Here is a 21,074-nt window from a genome sequence, read left to right as displayed (position 1 = left end):
CCGGGGCACAGGCGAGGAGGACCAGGCACGGATCCACTCACCCGGGCCTCCTCAGCTCTTGGGCGTTCCCGCTCTGCAAAGCACTGGGGGGGACAACAGAAGGCCCTCCGTCAGGAGAGGCAGCCGGGCGCTCTCCCCGCCCCAGGCCACCCCACAGCCCAGCCTCCTACCCGGGCACAGCTGTCCAGGCCTGGCACGCCGGGGATACCTTGGTCTCCCTTCTCTCCTTTTTCCAGGAGCGCCACGGGGTGGGCTGTTTGCCCCTGGACACAGTCCCCGCAGATGCTCTGACCAGAGAGAGGAGAGGGCAGCGGGGCATGGGTCCCAGAAGGCCAGGGGGTGCCGAATGGGGGAACCCCACCCCAAACTCAGCCAGGGCACCCTGCCCGCCCACATTCTCTCTCTCCCCAGCCACATCCCTGCAGCAGCTTTGCTCCATCCTCAGGGGACCCGATCCCAACGCTGGCTTTGAGTTGCCTCCAGGAAGCAGCTCTGTGGGGCCAAGCCAAAGCCACTTTCCAGACAGGCGTGTGGGAGGAGGCGGAGGGGCCTGCGGAGGGACCATCTGTCCCGGCTGTTCCTGCAACCGGCCCCCGCTGTGAGGACACGCCACCAGGATTCGGGCTGGGAAGGCCAGCTCCCGCACACCCGCTTCTCTGCCCAAGGGAGCAACGGGGCAGCCGCAGGCCGAGCCAGGCCTTTTGCAGACACCCTCTGGGATGGGGCTTGCCCTCCTGTCCCGGCGGCTGCTGACTGTCACGGGCTCCCCAGTTTGCCCATCCATGGCGGGGTGTCCCTGGGCCCCTGGGCAGGAGCTCCCGCTCCACGTTCACTGCTCATTGCCCAGCCTGGGGATAATGGTTGGCATGGGCTCAGCACCCATGATGCCGGCCACTGTAATAGACCTTTGCCCGTGATCGCATTCACTCCCGACAGTGCAATGAGGCGGGTAATCTTATAAGTGTTCTGGAGATGAGAAAGCTGATGCTCAGAGACACAGTGCGACTCGTCTCTGGTAAGGGGGGGCTGGTGCTGGACCCTGCTCTGCTGAGGCCAGAGCTGGCACTCGATCCTCAGGCCCAGGCTTCCTCTGGGGTGCCATCTGACCCCTCGCCCAGACCACGCTCCGTTCCAGTTTGGGGTCCTCCACAAGGCCATTCAGATGACATGGGACAGAGAAACATGCCAAATCCTGCATTTGGGGTAATGCGATCCCGTGCCCAGGGGCAGGACTTGGGGGATCCCCGGCTTGCCAGGAGCCTCAGGGAGAAGAACTGGGGTTTTCTTGTCACACTTCACGTGATCCAACCTGTAGCTGCTGTCAGAAGGTGAACCCAATTACAAGCTTCTTCTGGAGACATCTACTGTCCAGAGTGGGGACAGGGAAGGCAGTGCCCATGCTCTGGCCTGACCAGGACCCACGGGGGAAGTGGGAGGTCCAGGGTACTGGCCAGCTGGTACTAGAAGGGGGTGGCCAGGACAGGGGGCCTCTGGAGGGACCCCAGAGGATGCTGAGCTGGAGGAGAGGAGGATCCAGGTCTTGTCTCCAGAGGTGACGGAGCAAGGGAAGTCCATGTCACCCTTGGTGCCCAGGTTGGGAGGCCAGACCAGGCCAGAGCCCTCAGGGTGGTCTTGACGCCATTGGCAGCGCTGGCACGGGCCGACCCCACCAGGACTTCAGATCCCCTCTCCTGTACCACCAGAACTGCTCCTGAAATCCTGTTTCCTCCCTGGATTCTTTCCGGATGGTCCTCTGGTCAATCTGTCCTTCTTCCAGGCTCCCAAACCAGTCCCGTCCAAGAACATAAGTAACCTCCACATCTCCCTGCCGGATGACCCCACAACTCTACTCTGGCCCTCCCGCCCTGCTCTAGAAGCTGCTGGAAGCCTGCCTTGGTGGGACCAGGGTGGTACAGGGCCTCATTGGTGGCTCCTGTGGGCAGGCTTTGGGGCAGGAACTGCCCACAACATCCACCATGGGGCTACCTTGGCAGGATTCCTCCAAACACTCATTCAGCAAGGAAGACTGAGGCGCTGTTACGCGCCAGGCACCGTGCTAGGCCCTCTGAGACAGCTGCTTGGAGAACGGACATTCCCCCTGCTCTCCCTGTGTGATGCTGAGCACTTCCTGCAACGATCCCCTTAGGAGACCACTCTGCCCATTCCTCCTCCCCTCTTACCCTCTTACCTTAAGGAGGTGCTGTTCAATTGGTAAGGAGCCCTGCAGGAGACAAGACAGGAGGGCTCAGGCAGGTGGGTGGTAAAGGGGACGGAGACTTACGGGATCAGGTGGGGTCTCAGGAAGACACATGCCACCCTGGCTTCTCCCTGCCTCGAAGGAGGGAGGAACGAGGGCCGGTGCTGCAGCTAAGGGGGCTGGCATGGCCAGCTCCGTCCTGGGAAGGGCAGGGAGGGGGCTGCATGGGGACCCTGGCTGGTACCTACCAGTTCTGCAGTTAGCCCGGGCTGTCCAGGCAAACCGGTGTTTCCAGGCACTCCCTGTAGCCAAGAAGAGACACAAGTGAGTGGACTCCTCTTGAGCCTGAAGGCCGCCCTGCTTCATGCCCACCAGCCCCTTGCCCCTTCCCTTCCTGCAGCGCTGAGAGCCCGGTGGATGCAAGGCTGGCATCCGTGCTTAGCTCAGAATCTCCAGACCGTTTGTGGGGAACGTGGAGGAGGCCCAGAAGGGGGACCCCCAGGAGCAGTCCAACAGGAAGTTTTTCCTACATGTTAGAGGAACGTCAGAAACCAGGCAAAGAGGCTTCCACATAGTAAATACGATCCTTTCTGTGCTGTGTCCATTTCCTATCTGATCTCGCTGAATCACAGAGCTCTTGGTGAGCTAGGCGGTATCCCACCCAACTTAAAGCTGGAACAAAGAATTCTGAGAGGGGGCGCCCGGGGGGTTCAGTCGTTAAGCATCTGCCTTTGGCTCAGGTCATGATCCCAGGGTCCTGGGATGGAGTCCCGCATCGGGCTCCCTGCTCTGTGGGGAGCCTGCTTCTTCCTCTCCCACTCGCCCTGCTTGTGTTCCCTTTCTCCCTGTCAAATAAATAAATAAAATCTCAAAAAGAAGAAGACGGCAAAGAAGAATTCTGAGATGCGAAGTAACTTGCCCGAGGTCACAAGATGAGCAAAGTGCAGGGGTGAGATTCAGAGTCAGGACCACCTGCTCCAAACCCTCTCTTAACCAGGATTCCAGCACCCTCCTCCAAAGACGTTCCCCACAACACTCGTGTACGTAGCCAGGTGGAGGCTTGGGGGCCAGACCTAGGCAGGTGTGAACTCCAGCTACCTGGGTAACCTCCAGCAGCTTACTGGGGGAAAAAAATCTCTGTGCCTCAGTTTCCTTATCTGTGAAACAGCGATCCTCTATGGCGAGGCATAAAGGAGAGCAGGGCGGTGATGAGGAGCTGCGTGACCTGTTTGCCACCTAGACTCAGGCTCACGGTGCATATTTGCATATTAAATACCCACCATGGGGGGCCAGGAGTGTGTTCCCTTCTCAATGACACAGAGGAAGCATGCATTAAAGACACTCGAGGGAACGAGGGAACGCACCGCTGCACACCCTGCTCTTCCTTGGTCCCTTCTGAGATCTGGCCTCCCTTCAAGTTCCAGCTCCCAGCGACAGAACACGGCCACCTCCCCATCCCCCTCCCCCCCAAACCCCCCAGCCCTCCCGTTCCAGGCCAGGCTCTACCAAGGCCCAGGGCAGCCTCCCTCCCGCAAGCTCCTGTGCCAGCCCTACTGCAGCCCGAGTGAGTTCATGGGATAATGTGCCCAGGACAGTGCCCGGCGCCTGGAAAACGCCTTGAACCTGGTTGTTATCCTTATGCACCTAAAGATGCCCCTGCCCCGCTCCACTTGCCATTGCCTGTGTGTGTGACTTCAAGCCCGATACTTGGTGATTTTCTTTCCCTGCCTTCTTGGAACTAGAGGTCCCACCTGTTGTTCTACCCTGGAAGCCAAGAGCTACCCACTCACTGGCTGCTAACTGTATAGCCTCAAGCACGTGGCTCGGCCTCCCTGCCTCAGTTTCCCCTTCTGGGGCATGGATGGGGGATGACAGGAGATTTCATTCCTTAGGCAAATAAACGCTGTCTATCTCTGGGCCCGTTTCTGAGCCTGAAGATGGGGGGAGCTGCCAGGCCCTCCCTTCCTTGGAAGGACTGCAGGGCAGACCTGGCGAGGAAGAACTGTATCTTGCCTGATATGGGGCAGGTGCCTGTTAGTGGCAGCCTTGGCTTGGTCTCCCGCACTGGCGCTGGGCGAGGACTCCGGTGCCTGGGATCAGACTCCGCAGTCACTCTTTTCTGCCTTGTTCCCTCAGCATGTCTTGGCAGGGTTCACACTCCATCAGCGTGTTAATGGGTCACTTTGAAATGACTCTCATGCTTCCCCAAGCAAACTGCAAGACCCCCACAGACAGATTCCTGCTTCCTGGTGGTGCAGCAGGGGGCGGGGACACTTGGTAAATGTGCAGTTGGCCCGTGGGGGAACGGAGAGTTGGCTCTTGTTCCGAGCTCTTGATGAGACAGAGAGAATTGGATCCCGGCAGAGACTCCCATCAGCCGTGGGGACTCACCAGAACAGATTCTCACCCCGGGGGTGGCAGCGGGGGGGAAATGTGGCAAATCTCCGGGGTGGGGGGAAGGAGGGAGTAGTTTGTGAAAAGCTCCCATGGGATTCTGCTCTGCTTCTTCGGGCGCTGGGAGCCAGACATGCAGAAGCCACTGTCTGTCCCTCCTGGGACCTTCAGAGAATGGCGCCTGGCGTGCAAGCCGCTGGGGAGCTGTCCCGCAGGGCAGCGTCAGGGAAGAGAAAATGCTGGGCGCTGGGGAAGCCCAGTCCAGCGCTGCCAATTCTGAGCCGGATGACCTCAGACAAGATACTTCACCCCTCGGAGCCCGTTCGCCCAGCTGAGACTTAGGAAGAATGCCATCTGCCTACCAGAGTTGACGTGAGACTCCAGCGAATGAGGGAACGGATATAAAATAATCACGGGCACCGGCCTTATGTCGGCTAATGCCGTCTAACCGTTTACTGTGTACCAGGCGTGGTTCTACCCATCTTGCATGCCTTAACTTGTTTAAAATTCACAAAAGCCCCATGAGGTCCGTGCTGTAATGATCTCCACTTAACAGATGAAGGAACTGAGACACAGAGAGGGTAGGTAACTTGCCGGGCATCGCACCGCTAGCACCTGGCAGGGCTGGGATTCAAAGTCAGGCTGACGGACAGGCTCTGGAGTGCGCTCTCTCAGCAGAGTGCCACACGGATCTCCACTCCCACTGCTCTCCCCTCACTGTCAGCGGCCTCCCTGCTATTCCCCCAACTGTCAGGCACAGTCCCGCCCCCGAACCTTTGCACCTGCCGCTTTCGCTGTCAGGAATGCTCTCCCTCATGGGCTTACTCACTCATTTCCTCTAAGTCTGGATTCTTTCCAACACTCTTCTCCAACATCTTCCTTGCCCTCCTCCCACTTTCTGACCCCACGCCCTAATTCCTCTTCCTCCCTCCCTCCTCGCGTGAATGAACGTGGCACACTGCTCCAAACCAGGGGCACGCCAGGCCGGTGTAAGGGACTGTTTGATCCAGATCCTGGGTTCCTGACAGCTGACCGAGGCCTGAGCTTGGCCTGGGGGTCAGTAGGGTGCCCAGGTGAGCATAAAGCAGGGCGTTCCTTAAGAAAGGTCTGAGACTGTCCCTAGCCTGCCCTAAAGGATCAGTGGGCACCCCTAATGCTGCTCTGTGGAGCAGGGACCCCCGTGAGGATGGCACACGTAAGTGTTGAGTGAAGGCCAGCACAGAGCCCCAGCACGGCCACCCTGGCTCCCTGCCTCCCAGACTCCCATTCTCTTCTTCCCCTTTACCTGTAGCCCGGGCATTCCAGGAGGGCCAGGTGGTCCGGGAACCCCTGGGGGACCCTGAGGGAGAGGAGAAGTCATCAGACCCCAGAGAAAGTTCTGCCCCACCGCTGGGGGTGTCAGCATCAGGGTGGGCAAGCCACGGGGCGCTGGCGGACAAGTGGAGAGACAGAGGAGACAAGCGACACACACCTGCGGGCCCGGCTGCCAGGAGCTGCCCATCCAAAGTCCCGGAGCACCCTGGGTGGGAGTGGGGGTCGCAAAAGAAGGGAGAGGTTATAGGCAACGTCCACACCAAGCGCAGGGCTGCGTGGGGAGGCAGCTGGCTGGGGCGCAAAGCCCTGCGGCGGGGGCCCTCGCATGTTGAGCCAACACAGGAAGCCAGGCCTCTCCCCCGGCTGGGGGGGAGGGCTCTCAGCGCCACTCACCGGCATGCCAGAGAAGATGGGGTCCCCTCGAGAGGGGCAGGAACACTCCCCAGGCTCGCCCTGAAAATACAAGAGCTTTTGTCGGTGGGGGTGGGGTGAGGATAGAGGACCTTCTGGAAACCAGGATCTAGGAGGCAGCACGGGCTCTAGGATGGAGAGGCCCGGGTTTAAATCCAGGATCTGCCTCTTGACGACTGTGCCCTTAGGCAACCTCTTCAACCTCTCCAGTCTCAGTCACCTTATCTGTAAAACGAGGGTGATCACACCAAATGCACAGACCGTCAGGAGGATGGCAGCGATGGACGTACACGGAGCTCCTGTCACACGGGGAGACCTGAGGTCCCCGGTGGCCGGGTGCTACTGCTCGTGCTGTCAGTTTGCGTTCAGCATCTGCAGTTACACAGGTGCTCTGCCTCTGGGACACTTGCCGCTTGGCCATTGCCCTCCCACTCCCCTTGGCCCGGCCCCGGCCCCCGCCTCTCTGCCCTCTCACCACTGGTCCTCCCCAGCTGAGTGCCTGCCCTGGCCTGTGACTCAGGCCCCATCTGCCAGTGCAGCTGCCCCCACGGGGCCTTAGAGATCTCTGGGTCTTCTGGGATCCTGGTTGAGCCCTGGGCCAGCAACCAAGTGAAGTGAGAAGTGTTTGGGGCCCCGGCTTCCTAGAACCAGGGAGCTGGCAGTAGCAAGGAGACCGGGACGACTCCTCAGCCTCTGCCCTCCAGTCTAGAGCTACCATCATGTATAAAGGTTCCCTTGAGGGCTGGGCTCCAGGGGTGGTTAATTTCCCCACAGTATTGACCACAGGGCCTTGGGACTCACCTTCTCTCCCTGAGGTCCCTTTTCACCCTGCAGGGAAGAAAAACAGTGAGGTGAGCAGGGCGGGGTTTGGAGGCACAATGCCACAGCTTCCTGCCGTTCTGAGACTCTACACTCACCGGCATCCCTCTGGCTCCGGGAAGTCCAGTTTGTCCTTGCTGCCCATCTGGGCCCTGAGGGGAGAGAGCCCAGGGTCAGCGGCGAGCCTGGATGGCAGCCAAGCCGCGCGGCCCACCCACAGGGCAGATAGGACTAGCAGAAGCCTGTGTCCTAGTGCCCCTGTCCTCGAGGAGGGGACTCTGGCACAGGAGACAAGGAATGGAGGAAGCAGGAAGACTGGCATTTCCTGAGTGCCTTCTGGGTGTCAGACCCTGGGCCAAGCACCTGTCAGACAATGCTGAGTGGGACCACTCTCCCACCCCAGTCCTGTAGGATGGCATGTTTCTGTCTGACTGGTGAGGGAACTCAGGCTTAAAGAAATTTTGTAGGAGACCCCCCCCAGCACGACTGCACTCTGCTCCAGGCGGCCCGAAGCCCCTGCCCCCCCCCCGTCCCTCCCTTTCATGCTTGACACTCGTTCTATCGCAAAGGTTATCTCCGAGGACTTAGCAGGAGGTAGAAATTTCTGTTCTTATTTTATCACCAAGGATTTGGAGACTCTGAAAGGCTGTCACTTGCCTGTGGTCACACAACTAGGACTGTGTGGGGGGCTGAGACTGGAAAGCCTCCCGGATGGGGTTCGGCCTGAGAGAAGGAGGTCTGGAGAAGTCCGCCAGGCCGAACGACGGCATTCGGAAGGCTGCCTTTCTGTGGGCTCTGCCACCTTCACACTAGGGACTCGAAACTCCTTGAGGACCAGGACCACCTTTGCCTTTAACCTCTGTCTTTCCCCTGGGGCTCCCTGGACATGGGCAGGGTGCGGGCTCCTCTGGGCTTCCAAGCACCCTTGGCAGGACTCTTATCAGTGATTGCCAAACCAGAACTGGAATTTCTCTAGGGACCCGTAAAGATAGAAAAGGTATCTTTCGCCGAGCTATTTTCCCCATTACCAAAAGCCCAAGAAGAAAAAGCACATTTGCCCACGACCCAGCATGGCACAGGCTGGCTGAAAGGTAGCATTTCTTTGATTTAGGCTAGAATTATACCATCTTGTAAAATTCTAGTAGATTTGTATGAAGCAGAAGCTGACTATTATATAGGTCTTTGATGAATGAAAATGTGGAAATATACTTATTATTACTTAATCTCTGCAATTTGTTCAATAGACACATCTTTTAAAGCATGGGACTCATTGGTGGGACGGTAGTAAAGAGCGGACTTGCTGGTGGGACGGTCATAAAGAGAGGTCTTGGAGGGTAATGAGGTTGGAAGTATTTTGAGTCGAGAGAGATCTGGCCTGTCCAGTTGGGCAGCCAATGGCCACGTGTAATTATTTAAATTTAAATTAATTAAAATTAAATGAAATTTACAGCTTAGCTCCTGAGTTACGCGGGCCACAGTTCAAGTGCTTGATGACCATATGTGCCTCGGGCAGAGGAGAATAGAACATTTCTATCACTATGGATAGTTGGATGGGGCAGCACTCAGTTAGAAGATTCCCCCAAGGCCCAAGGTTTGAAGTAGGGGTAAGTGAGTTCCCATGCGTGCTTTGAGTCAGACAGACCAGGGTTCAAGTCCTGCCTCGGCCCCCTCACACTCTGGCCTTCAGCTCCTCATCTATGAAACAGGGACGGTAACAGCCATTCCCTTTCAGGGAGGTTTAAGGTTTAAGCAGATCCCTGTGGGTCTAGAGCTTAGCAGCAGGCTTAGCAGCCACTGCTCCCAAAATGATGGGGATTGGTAACATCATTAGTCAGGTGCCCCTATCCAGACGGGGTGGTCTTCCTTCTCGGAGGCTGGGCTTCCCTCCTCCCGTCCCCCATGCTGCCATGCCCCAGCGGGGTCAACCCTGTGCCCTCTTCCCAGCAGTAAGGGCCTTGGCCCCAGCAAGCGTCCAGCACAGAGCGCAGAGAGGACCCTTACCGGAGGCCCAGAGACGCTGGCACCAGGGGGCCCCATAGGCCCAGGAGCCCCTTTCAGTCCTGGAGACCCCTGTAGAAAAGAGGACACGGAGGCTACCAGGGGTAATCAGGCAGGTGAGATGCATCAGATCAGGTCTTGGGTGGCCCTGCGGTGGGCATGTCACAGGTCCCCTGTCCCCTCAGCCAAGATACTCCAAAACACCACGGGGCTAGCGCCCTACGAGGCAGAGGCTCACCTTGGCACCCTTCTCTCCAACAGGTCCAGGTGGTCCCCGAGGTCCTGGAAGTCCCTGCAGACAGACGTTAACCCTTGTCCTAAAGGGTTCCTTCCCCTTCCCTCCTTTTCCCTTCCCATCCCCGGCCCCCAGTCTCCTCTGGACCCCAAAGTGGACATACCTGAATACCAGGCAAACCCTGGACTCCAGGTTCCCCCTGCAAGTCAGAAACCACAGGCTGGGCCACAGCTGCCCAGGCCAAGCTGTCCCACCGGCACAGCTGGTCTGGGCTGGGGCATCTACCAGCCCAAAGTCCAGAGAGCTCCGCGGAAAGACTGTGAGGGTAAGAGAGACAGGGGGCCAAGCCAAGGTCCTCCACAGAAGTAATAGCAGGCCAGCCACTGCTACAGGGCTGCTGACTGATTCCCTATGCCAGAGCCGTGCCCTTGAGCGTTCGAGGGCAGACAGAGCTCTGTAGTTTGGGGGGTGTACGGGAGTGAACCGCTGGCTGATGGAAGTGTTGGAGGCACTGGGGGACAGGGAGGCAAAGGTAAGGCTAAACACTCACCTGGGGCCCTTGGACTCCCTTTCCTGGAAGCCCGGGTTCTCCCTGAAGAGGCAGAAGGACAATCCTTGGCTCAAGATTTCCTGCTCCCCCTTAAAACCTCCTTCCCTAGCCTCTTCCCCTTAACCTCCTTTTTTCCAGCTTCTCCCCACTCTGTAGCCTATCTTCCCCACTCCAGGCCCAATGGGCCTATGTATCTGCCCACGCCTGCCCTCACCACACATACCTGCAGCCCAGGCTCTCCCCAGACACACACGTACCTGGATGCCCTTCAGTCCTGGGGGCCCTTGAACTCCAGGTAGACCAGGCTGGCCCTAAAAGATACAGGTGGCCCATGGGTCTCCCAGGGGGAAAGATGCAGGTGAGAGAGAAGGCAAAGCTCAGGCAGGGAAAGACCAGGGGGCAGGCAGCCAGGACTCACCGGTTTACCAGGCCGGCCCATGCCTTCTGGGCCGGGTTCTCCTTTGGGGCCTGGCTTCCCGGGCAGTCCCGCCATGTTCGTCACTGCCCCCTGCAGGCTGGCGCAGGCCGTGCAGCCATCACCCTGGTCAGAGATGGGCACAGCCGAGAGCCCTGAGCCATGGCTGGCCAGGCCAGGAGGAGGCATTGCAAAGGGAGTCCTTGTGCCCCTCTAAGAGCTCTGCCCCTCCAGTGCCCCATCTCAGTCTGGGAAATCAAAACAGCCCCTGACACTCTTTGCTCTTCTCCTCCCTGCCGTGGAGAAGAGCTGAGGCATCTTCATCAGTGACTCTGATATCCCGTAAGGCTCACAGCCTGACTCTGCCGTCCCTCGCCTCATTAACTCTCAGCCCGATTTTTTTTTTTTTGTTCATTCAACAAAATGTCCCCTGCCTGACTGACCTTTTCTCCTTTCGGGCCCATGGGGCCCCGAACCCCAGGCTCTCCCGACAGTCCCGGCTGCCCCGTGGTGCCTGGCACTCCAGGATCTCCAGGATTCCCAGCATCACCCTGTAAGGAGCAGGGGTCAAGAAGGGCCGACCCAGCAGGGGCAGACTGCGCTCTTGGGAACTAAAGGCACTCAGAGACCCTTCACTGGGGCTGGGGTCTGTCCAGGGAGGGGAGAGTGGGCATAGTACAATCAGGAAAAGGAGGTGGAAAGCTCGTCAGATGGGTGGTGCCCACCCAAGCCCACGAGGTTCTCACCTTCTGCCCCTTCAGTCCACGCTCTCCAGCCTTGCCCTGGGGAGAAAGCATTTCTAGCACCCATGCACTCACAGCGGACACCGCTAAGTGTCCTGCACTGTGTTAGACACGGGGAATACAGTCGTATGCAAAACAGAACAAAATCCCTACTCCCGTTCTGGGGGAAGTGATTCTGTATAGATGCAGAGAAGAAACGAGCCAGACTCCTGCCCGGGCAACCCTGGGCAAGTTACTTAACCTCTCTGTGACTCGGCTTCCTTATCTGTCAATGGGGAAGATAAAAATGGCTCTGGCCTCTATCCTGTAGAGTCCCTGTGAGGTTGGACGTGCCAGGATGTGTGAAGCAGTGTGTGGCACAGACTGTACCCTGTGCCAGCGCTCGCTGCTCCCAGTAAAGCCGCAATAGTAATGGGCCCCGTGGTAGCCATCACTTCCTGGATGTCTGTTGTGAGCTGTGAAATGCTTCACACACAGCATCCCGAGGCTCTCCAACAACGCCACGCAGAGGAAGCAGAGGCACGGAGAGGAGTAACTTGCTCAAGTCGAAGAGTGAGTAAAAAGCAGAGCTAGAGTTTGAACCCAGGCCCGGCGGGTCCCAAGTTGGTGCTCTGCGTGCTCTGCCAGGCTGCGTCCTGGGAGGAAGGGCTGAGGCCCCTGAGGCCAGCCTCCTCTGGAGACAGAAGTGCTGACGCTTCCACACCCTCCCACCTGCTCCCCTCTGTCCATGGAGCCAAGAGACCCAGGCAGGGGTCCCTTCCCTCCTTTGAGCCTTGCCTGCAACAACCCAGGAACTCACCTGTTTTCCTGGTAAGCCGAAGCCTGGAGGCCCGGGCTCTCCCTTCTCTCCAGGAGGGCCAGGCAAGGCCACCATGTAGCTTTCCCCATCCTGAGGTCTGGACAGGGCTGGGCATGGCTCACAAGGCTCCCCCTGCCAAGCAAGGACACAGGGTCAGGATGGGGGGTGGCAGGGGATCCTAGGCCAGGCTTGGGATCTGGGGCCTAGGGAACTGAGCCAGGCCTGACAGCATCTCTGTGGGAGGAGGGATATCTTAGGAGAGACTGTGGGAGGACAGGTAAGAAACGAAGGTGGGAGCCACATCATCAAGGTCATCAAGATCTCAGAGGCCATACTAAGGAGCAAGAGGTTACCCTCAGGCAGTGGGGAGCCTTGAAAGGCTGGAATTAGAGCAAGTGTGTGCTGAAGAAGTTCACCCCGCCTGCAGGTGGGGAATGTCCCCAGACTCACCTTCTCCCCTTTGATGCCTGTGGCTCCCGCTGGCCCTGGTGGGCCCTGTGTAATCGATTAAGAAAAGAAGCCATGTGTGAGGCCGGTCACCTGCGGGGGCTATGCTGGGCACACTCCAGGTCTTCCCCCCCCCACTTCCCCCGTTTCCTCCTCCCCCAGAGCTGTCACAGAGCACACTCACCTGCCGGCCCGCTGGCCCTGCCTCCCCAAAATTACCCTGGAGCAAAGCAGAAAACATAGGGTTAAAGTGAGGTGGCCTGACAGGTGCAGGTCAGTCCCAAACCACAAACCACAAAAAGTACCCAGTGAGGACATCTAGACTGCCTACCCCTCTCATTTCCTGGTGAGGGAAACTGAGGCCCAGAGAGGGAAGGGGATTGCCCCCAAGGTTCCCAGGAGAGTCTGTGGAAAGTTCCTGCCCCCAGCCTCACTTCACAGAATCCCAGCCCCCAAAGGTCACTCATTCATTCATCCAATGGCTATTCGCTGGACGCCAACACGGTGTGCAAGGCCGAGGCGCGGGTCGGACGCAGGAAGCAGTGCGTAAGCACCTCGTGGAGTTTACATACTTGTGGGGAAAACCAGAATTTTTGGAGTCACAGCAACTGTAAACTGTGATGAGCGCAGCAAAGGAAACAGGCAGGGAGATGAGACAGGGGAGGCCACTTTGGACAGGGGTCAGCGAAGTGTTGACCACGATTATCATCAGAAAGACAAGAATCAGGCCAGCCAGTGAAAGCAGTGGGGGGAGCATAGAGAGGAAGAATGTGCTAGAAAGCGGGAGTCACAGTACAGAATCTAAGAGGTGAGAGCAGCCTTGATGGGGCCCAGAAAGGAAGGGGGATACACACCTAAAGCCCCAGAACCAGGGAGAGGAGAGCCAGCAGGAAAGCGGGCAGGGGCCGGTCACCCAGGGTGTTGCTAGGCATAGCAGGACTTTGGTATAGACAGAGTCAGTCATGAAGGATTTTAAGCAGGGAGATAATGAAACCTGAGCTCTTTTTACAAGGGCACGTCATGTTAGCTGCCGGCCGACAAATGGGCCGTGGACAGGCTGTGGTGGCCGCAGGCAGCTGAGCCACGCTGGGACTCAGGAGCAGGGGAGGGAGGGTGCCAACAGAGAGGCGGCTGGTGGAACTTTCAGAGGCAGGCGAGGGCGTGCGGCAGGCAGGGGAGCCAGGAAGCTACAGGTCTGGGGCTGGAGGAGCTGGGGACCTGCCATTTACTGAGACCGGGACCCCGCCACTAAGAGGTGGGGGAACAGAAGTTCCATCTGAGAAATGCCAGGTGTGGTTTGCCCGACAGAGCGGAGTCTGAACGTATATTGTGGTGTTTGTCAGCCTTGAACACTCACCCACCCACAGAAGCCCTTGTGTGGGGAGCGCTGTCATTTGTCTCCACCACAATCAAACATACAGATGGGAACACGGGCACCAAAATCAAGCGGCCCAGCCGAGTGGCAAAGATTACAGACTCTGGAGCCAGATTCCCAGGCTCAGATCCCAGCTCTACACCCAAGCAGCCATGTGGCCTTGGGGAACTGACTTGGCCTCCTCCAACCTCCAATTCTTCATCCGTAAAACGAGAAGAATGGAGTAGCTCCCCATCAGGTTTTAGGAGGGGGAAACAAGTTAACACATGTACGAACACTTGGAACGGGGCCTGGCCCATGATAAATGGTAAAGGATAATCAAATATGGTTATTTTATTAAAGGGCAGTCTTACGTGTGCCTAATTATTTTCGATGATCAATAAAATAAAAATACAACAAGGAATTCTCTTGGAGAGCATGCGGGCTCTCACAAGGAGACTCCTGTCTGCAAAACACCGATGACTTTTTTTTTCACCGTGGATTTGATCTCTCGTCTGTATCGTCCCTATTTCCGGCCTCCCTGCCAAGAAAGCCCCAGGGTCCCTGAAAGCTAACTCAGATCTCACCTTCTCTCCTTTCAGCCCTGCTGGCCCTGGAGCCCCAACTTTCCCCTGAAAAGCAATCAGGTCACAATTAGAGCCTCTTCCCACTTCCACGGTCCCAGCATCCACCCAGAAAGAGAAAGGCCAGCTTGGAATTAGGAATGCCACGACTCTGCAGGTAGCTGGCCGTTATTCCTGTCCTGCAACTGGGCACTTGGAGGTCCTAAGAGGGAGCCCCCAGGGGCAAGCAGCCTGGGGCAGTGTAGGGATGGAGGGGGAAGTGAGGCTGCAGGCCTGGGACACCCGCGTCAGGGCCTCCTTCTTGGTCTCTGCCTCGAGACTCAGAGCCAGAAGAGCCAGGGAAGCCACCGGTGTGGCTAGTCACTCACCGGGAGGCCAGGCAAACCGAAGCCAGGGGCGCCCGTATCTCCTTTGGCCCCTGTGGAGGGCCCAAGATGCTGGGACCCTACAGCTAAGCTGCAGGACAAGCAGGAGTCCCCCTGGGGAAGGAAGAAAAGAATTGGAAAGGCCCCCAGCGGTTGGGGGGCAGGGACGCAGCCAGGAGACCGGTGTTCCCTTACCTTCTCTCCTTTGGGGCCTTGGATGCCAGGGTCTCCCTACAGGGAGAAAAGGTTTATGGGCTGAGACTGGGCCTGTCGGGCCCCCCAAACTTCCTAGCCGTATGTGAGGAATGCAGTGTTACACACCATAAACCCTACAAATACCCAGGGGTTCTATGGGGTTCAAGATCAGCACCCAGAGCCAGGGCTCATCAACCCACATAATAGATGGGAGGAAATCAGGCCAGTCTAAGCTACCTTACTGGAAAGTTCCTGTACCTACCCGATCACCTTTCCATCCAACAGCTCCCAGGCCCTCCTGAAAGAAAGTGTGGGGGAGAGAGTGGAGTGGGGTGGGGAGTCGAGCCCAGGATTGTAGCCCAGCCCTGCCCCCCAACCAACACCCAGTCCCAGAAGGAGGGCACAGCCCCACTCACTATAAGGGCTGGCTCCACCCCAGCCTGCCCAAAAGGCATCTTAGAGCCTCCTTCAAGAGCCCTAGGAGGTAGCCACGGAGACCTGGGTGACCTTCTAGCCCAACCCTCCACTCTATGGTTCAACCCAGCTCCCATCTAGATCCGGGACTCTCTGCCCACAATCTCTCTATGGCTAAGAGGAGTACCCAGCCCCTCTGTCAAGCACCAGACTCCTCTCCAGGATCACACTCCCAGGTTTTTTGGGGGGCCCCTCAATGGCCACCTGGGCACTCACCTTGGCTGGTGCAGGATCGCCTGGCTCACCCTTGGGTCCTGGCTTTCCAGGGAGCCCCACGAAGTTCTGGAAGCCTTCAGGCAGCGTTGGGCACACTTCACAGGGGTCACCCTAGCAGAAGAGAGAGACTGTGAGTGGACAAACAACAGGTCCCTAGAGAATGTCCAGCACTCCTGAGGCTCAGTGTCACCCTCAAAGAGGGCCTCCCACTCCCACCCCATCCCGGTGTCACCCAGCCTGGACCTCACCTTCTCTCCCTTCAGCCCCGGCACCCCTGGCTTCCCCTGTTGGAGAAGAAGCAGTAAATGTTAGTGGTTAGTGCCAGCCAGAGGGACTGGTATGCCAAGGGAGGCCCCAAGGACCCGGCCCCCTCTCTCTGGAGGCCTTGGTAGACCAGCCCTGGGCATGGTGGACAGCAGCCCCCCTCCCCGTCCAGCCTGGGCTTACTTACAGGTTTCCCACCAGGACCTTCTTTTCCTGGCATCCCCGAGCTGCCCTGGGGTCAGAAGAAAGGTTAAGGGGGAGGCTCCTAGTCATGACCTCAGCCCCTTCTCTGAATTGGCAGCATGATCTCAGTCAAATCTCCCAACTCCTCCTGGTCGGCTTGGTCAGCAAGCACTTCCTGCCTGCTGCCTGTCCCTCTCCACGTGTAACCCAAGTCCTTCTGCTTGCAAAAGAAGGAAGGATACGAGGCCTCTGTGTATCCCTTCCCCAGTGCAGCAGGTCAAGGGGAATCTGGGTGACCCCAGAGGAACCATAGCAGACAAACAGACAGACAGTCCTTTCCAGGACTTTCTGCTCATCAAGGCATAAGACCCTAAAATGAGCTTGGGTCCCCCAGGTGTAGCCTTTCTGGTCATTACTAGATTTCGGCCTACCTGTCCCCATGACTGGAACCCAGGCCAGGGCTCCCATGTCAGCAAGTGCTGGGATGGGGACCCTCCCCAGTGAGGGCCCTGGCTGAGCTGACCAGCCTCCTCAGCTGAATGTCTGGCTCCTTCCCCGCATGCATGCCTGCTGCCCTGGGTCCCCTTCTGCCTCCTTCCACCATGCAGTGGTGCCCATACTCCTGCCTGTGCTTACCTTGTCTCCTTTAGGGCCTGGCGGGCCACCTGGGTCCCCCTGAGGGCAGAAACAGCATCAGGTAGAGGCTTCCCAGGGGTCCCACATCACAGTGAGACCTACTCGAGCCCCTTCCCCCAACCAGGACCCCCAGGGGCCTTATCTCCCCAGCCCTGGCCAAGCAAGAGAAGGGTTTCTGAGGAAAGAACAGCAGGAGAGCTAGAAATACTCACCGGGGTCCCCGGAAGTCCTATCCCAGGGGGCCCAGGGAGGCCGGGGCGCCCAGGCTCTCCTGCCAGCCCCTCAGGCCCCACGAAGCCAGGGTCTCCCTGGCACAGACATAAGGTTGGTGTGAGAAAGCCGCCGCCTCAGCCCCACCACCCACGCTCTGTCCCACAGACGCCACAACTCACCTTTTGTCCTTTGGGCCCCATGACGCAGATCTCCCCCGGCCGGCCCTGTGGAGTCGGGGAAGGTGGAAGAAAAGCCTGAGGCCTGGCACCTTCCTGGGGCAGCAGCCAACTGCCCCCTCCCCTCAGTGCCCCTCCCCAAAGCCAAGATGATCAGACATCAGCATCACAGCACTAGAGGTCAGGGACTCTTAGGCTAGGAGCCCGGGGGCCTGGACTTGGATCCTTTTCCGTCCCCTCCTTGCTCTGCTTCCTGGGGCCCTGCCTCCCCTTCCCTGGGTTTCTGTTCTGTCTGAGCAAGGCTAGCAGGTTGGACTCTGCTGGTCAATTCCAGCTTTGCACCGAGGGCCACAGGGCTGTGGCGAGGAAGGGTCCCCAGTAGCGTACATCACGGCCTGGCTTTCCTGGCGAGCCCTTGATGCCTCCGTCTCCCTTCTCGCCTTTCTGGCCCTGGGGAAGGAAAAGGTAACGTAACTGGGGTTGAAAGAAAGTGCTGGAAGAACCAAAGCAGCTCTGTCTGGACTGCCTTCTAGACCCCTAGTTTCTGTCTGCCCTGACTGAAAGGCTTCTGTCGCTCCAGGAAGGTGGACAAGAGAAGGACCTTCCGAGCCAGCCCAGCCCAGCCACTCTCAGCGAGTCTGTGTCATTTCCCTCTGGGTCGGTGGGAATTGGGACCAGCAGGGTGACTGGGAGGGACACAGAGTCTTCGGTGGGGACGGTGCTCTCCATCCTCCAAGAAGACTTCAGACATCTCCTTCCTCAAGTCTGAAGGGCCCACAGACCTCCTGGGCAGCCGGCCCTCCAAATCCAGGCCCATTACCTTCTGGCCTGTAGAGCCTGGAAGTCCTGAGGGTCCCTGAGATAACGGGGGTGGGGGGACACAAAAGAAGGGGTGAGGGAAGGAAGGAGAGGCTGGGCCAGGACCCCACGGGCCTGCCCCAAGCCCGGTCCCACACTCACCAACGCTCCTGACTCCCCCTTCTCTCCCTTCGGGCCTTCTGCACACTGAGCAGGGAGAGAAGGTGTTGAGAGGGTCCCAGGGTCACCTCATGGGCTGCCAAGGGCACAGCCCCTTCCCTGGGGGCTGACCCCATATGACCTTGAAGGAGGCCTTGCCTCCAGGTCTTACCTGAAGCGGGGCATCCGGGGAGATTCGGATACAGTCACTGCCCTAAGGGGAGGGAAAGAGGGATCAGGGTAGGACCCTGTTTTGAGAGGGATAGGCTTAAGAGGCCCACAGTCCCACTGGGCATCTTCTAGGTACCCCTAAAAAATAGAGGCTCCCATATACTAACTCCTAGAAAGACACTACCCATCCTCCGCCATGTGGGCCAGGCTTCAGGGGTTTGGCTGAGCGGATGGGATGGTTCACATCCCAGCCCCCCTCCCCCGGGGCACAGCCAGGCAGGGCCCTGCAGTGGGCATAGTTGGGGCACTTACCCGGGCTCCCTTCTCTCCCTTGGGCCCTGATGGGCCAGGCAGGCCTCGCTCACCTTTCCCTCCCTGTGGAGATCAAAGCGGGGAGCTGGGACCCGGGGGAGCACATGGGAGACCCAAGGAAGGTCTCCTCAGGCTGTCTTCTCTACCCATCCCCTATGCACGGGTGTGTAAATGAGCACAGCCTGCCCCAATCCCCAACCATGCACACAGCGTGACATATGGATTCCATATGCCTTCCTCCATATGGCCCTCCCACCCCAAGAGGCTATATTTGGCAAATCTATAGTCTCACAAAAAAGAGTACTTTCCCCACACCCCTACCGAAGCACGCGAGCTCGCACGCAGCTCACCCAGGGGCACAGGGACACGTGTGCACGGATGCACACATGTGGGATGACAAGAACCACGATGGTGAGTGCTAGACTAACTTAGTTCAAATCCTGCCCCGCCCGGACTAGCACGTGACTCAGGGCGCCTCTCGTCACCTCTCTGAGACTTAGTCTCTTCCTCGATAAAATGGGCTTCCCATTAGCCCTGACCTCAGGGGGTTGGGGAGAGGAAGAAACGGGACCTGAAGGCAGCCCCAGGGGCTGAGTTACGTTCCCTCGGGCAAGGACGAGCGCACAGACCCCCACTGACACGCGCGCCACCCGCCCCGTCGCCCACAGGCCCGGTGGTCCTGTCGGGCCCACCAGGACAAGGGCTCAGCCCCCCCACCACAGGGGGCCACACGTATGTGAACATGTAAGCCAGGAGGCACACAGTCAGACCCCCCCCACACACAATCCCTCCGACACCCCCAGTCCCACACAGGGGGCACAGTGGGGTCTGGGGTGTTTCTGAAGTAAAGTGGTAGTAGCTGCCCTCCAGAGTGCTTCTGGGGGAGGCGGGAAGGAACTTGAGCCCCACACTGGGAGGCACAGTAGGACTCAGCAAAGGAGCGCCCTTAACGCCCTTCCTTAGACACACAGGACCCACAACTTCCTCCAACACACACACATACCCCCTAACCACCCCCCACACATACAGGGCTGGGTAGCCCAGATAGAAACAGACAACCATGGGACCACATGCTGTGGGACAGGCTAGGACTGCCAAAAGGGCAAAAGGGTCCTGTTCTCCATCTTGGACTCACCTTGGGTCCAGAGGGACCGACTGTGACCTAGGACGCAAAGAGAGCATTATATCTCAGAGATAGAGAGAAAACCAGGGGCGCAGAGAAGGCAAGCAACTAAGCCAGGGCCACCCAGCATTGTGGCAAGACCAACAGCCTGAATCCAAGACCCCCAGCAGACCAACAGCACTGTCTCCAAGGACACCCAGCAGGCTGAGTTCATATCCCAAGGCTGTTGGACTTGCAGAGGGGGTCTAACCTCCTTTCTCTAAACTGTCTGGTTTTAGCTAGCTCCGCCCCCTGGTTGTTAGGCTTACAGGGCTGCTCAGTTGCCATGGTAACTCCCGCATATCTGGGGACCATCAGCCTCACCAGATTTGGTGGGGGGCTAGATGGAAAGAGGGCCAGGCAGCAGAAGGGGTACTTCCTGTGTCCCCCAAGTTCAGGGGGCTTGGAGCTGAGGGCCACGGGGGGTTGTGCCCTTTATGGACTTACGTGGCATGTCAATTCAGAATGTCAGGCTGTGGGAAAGTAGTGACTTATGCTGCCCACGGAAGAGGCATATTTGGGTACTAGCCATGCTCACACCGAGCCCTCTCCCTTCTCCTTCTGGACCCCCAGAGGGAGAATGGGCCAGAGCCAGCTAGACAGGCAGAGGAGGGGACGGCCTGAGCCAACATGGGTTTCGGGGTCAGTGCCAGGCCGTGTCACCCCAAATCAGCCTTCCCCTTCTCGAGGCCTCCAAGGTGATGTGGGAGGCCTTCAAGCACAGCAGCCCCGAGTCCTTGTGGGGAGTGGAAAGCTGGGATCAGCAACCAAGGTTGTGGTCCCACCAGTCACCACCCTGTCCCCATTCCATCCCTGGATCCCAATACATTGCCATGATCGTAAAGCGTGAGGCTTCCTTCCATGCTGCCCTTGGTGGGGATGGGGGTGGGAGTCAAGCCCAGCTCTGGGGGATGTGCAGGGAGGGGGTGCGATAAGAACACAAAGGCCTGCTTGTCCTTAACCAGGAAGCCAACTAGCCCACTCCCAGGCCCCGCCCACCACAGCCTGCACACCCTCTATTCACTCACGTTGCTTCCCCGGGCACCATGGACACAGGGTGGGCACTGCAAGGGAAGAATGGGCCAGGAGGTCAGGTCGGAGAGCCCGAGGCCAGCCCTCCCCACCCCATTCCCCCGCATGCACACACCAAGCACACAGAACACCATGTGTGTCCTGGGTGAAGTCTAAGGGGGCAGGAAGATAGGAACCCTACCCAACAAGCCTCATCCCTCACCTCCCAGCCAAACAGAGCCAAGCCATTCCCCACACAAGGAAACCGAAGCCCAGAGAGGAGTAGCAGTGGGATCTGGGTTCCACAGCGTGTGGGGGCAGAGGGAGGCCCAGGATCTGGGGTCCCACAGCCAAGGCCTGGATTCCTCCCATGATGCCCGTGGCCATCTGCTGCCAACTCAGCAGGAGTGTCCAGGACTAACTACCCCCACAACTACCACCATCTCCACCCACCCAAGGAGAGGCAGCAGGCAGACCGG

At 58.5% G+C, this 21,074-nt stretch overlaps 1 protein-coding gene across 1 annotated transcript in view; it reads right to left on the bottom strand.

The window, feature by feature from the left end:
• COL16A1 (collagen type XVI alpha 1 chain) overlaps positions 1-21,074 on the bottom strand; it is a 49,208-nt gene that overhangs the window by 20,420 nt on the left and 7,714 nt on the right. The window contains exons 11-47 of the mRNA XM_080799904.1: positions 20,613-20,648; positions 19,558-19,584; positions 18,423-18,485; positions 18,112-18,153; positions 17,943-17,987; positions 17,803-17,838; positions 17,370-17,432; positions 16,986-17,030; positions 16,806-16,901; positions 16,594-16,632; positions 15,962-16,006; positions 15,759-15,794; positions 15,511-15,621; positions 15,083-15,118; positions 14,821-14,856; positions 14,629-14,739; positions 14,264-14,308; positions 12,507-12,542; positions 12,326-12,370; positions 11,876-12,007; positions 11,080-11,115; positions 10,777-10,884; positions 10,337-10,459; positions 10,176-10,229; positions 9,919-9,960; positions 9,532-9,567; positions 9,372-9,425; positions 9,137-9,205; positions 7,234-7,287; positions 7,118-7,144; positions 6,299-6,358; positions 6,063-6,110; positions 5,877-5,930; positions 2,446-2,499; positions 2,189-2,221; positions 171-287; positions 42-83 (exon numbers count right to left, since the gene is read on the bottom strand). Of these exons, the coding sequence (XP_080656030.1) occupies positions 42-83; positions 171-287; positions 2,189-2,221; positions 2,446-2,499; positions 5,877-5,930; positions 6,063-6,110; positions 6,299-6,358; positions 7,118-7,144; positions 7,234-7,287; positions 9,137-9,205; positions 9,372-9,425; positions 9,532-9,567; positions 9,919-9,960; positions 10,176-10,229; positions 10,337-10,459; positions 10,777-10,884; positions 11,080-11,115; positions 11,876-12,007; positions 12,326-12,370; positions 12,507-12,542; positions 14,264-14,308; positions 14,629-14,739; positions 14,821-14,856; positions 15,083-15,118; positions 15,511-15,621; positions 15,759-15,794; positions 15,962-16,006; positions 16,594-16,632; positions 16,806-16,901; positions 16,986-17,030; positions 17,370-17,432; positions 17,803-17,838; positions 17,943-17,987; positions 18,112-18,153; positions 18,423-18,485; positions 19,558-19,584; positions 20,613-20,648 (2,136 nt within the window). The remainder of the gene's footprint in view (positions 1-41; positions 84-170; positions 288-2,188; positions 2,222-2,445; positions 2,500-5,876; positions 5,931-6,062; positions 6,111-6,298; positions 6,359-7,117; positions 7,145-7,233; positions 7,288-9,136; positions 9,206-9,371; positions 9,426-9,531; positions 9,568-9,918; positions 9,961-10,175; positions 10,230-10,336; positions 10,460-10,776; positions 10,885-11,079; positions 11,116-11,875; positions 12,008-12,325; positions 12,371-12,506; positions 12,543-14,263; positions 14,309-14,628; positions 14,740-14,820; positions 14,857-15,082; positions 15,119-15,510; positions 15,622-15,758; positions 15,795-15,961; positions 16,007-16,593; positions 16,633-16,805; positions 16,902-16,985; positions 17,031-17,369; positions 17,433-17,802; positions 17,839-17,942; positions 17,988-18,111; positions 18,154-18,422; positions 18,486-19,557; positions 19,585-20,612; positions 20,649-21,074) is intronic.

This window comes from Martes martes (genome assembly GCF_963455335.1).
Source record: "Martes martes genome assembly, chromosome: 4".
Taxonomy (NCBI): Eukaryota; Metazoa; Chordata; class Mammalia; order Carnivora; family Mustelidae; genus Martes; species Martes martes.
This window is presented reverse-complemented; position numbering and strand designations above follow the sequence as displayed.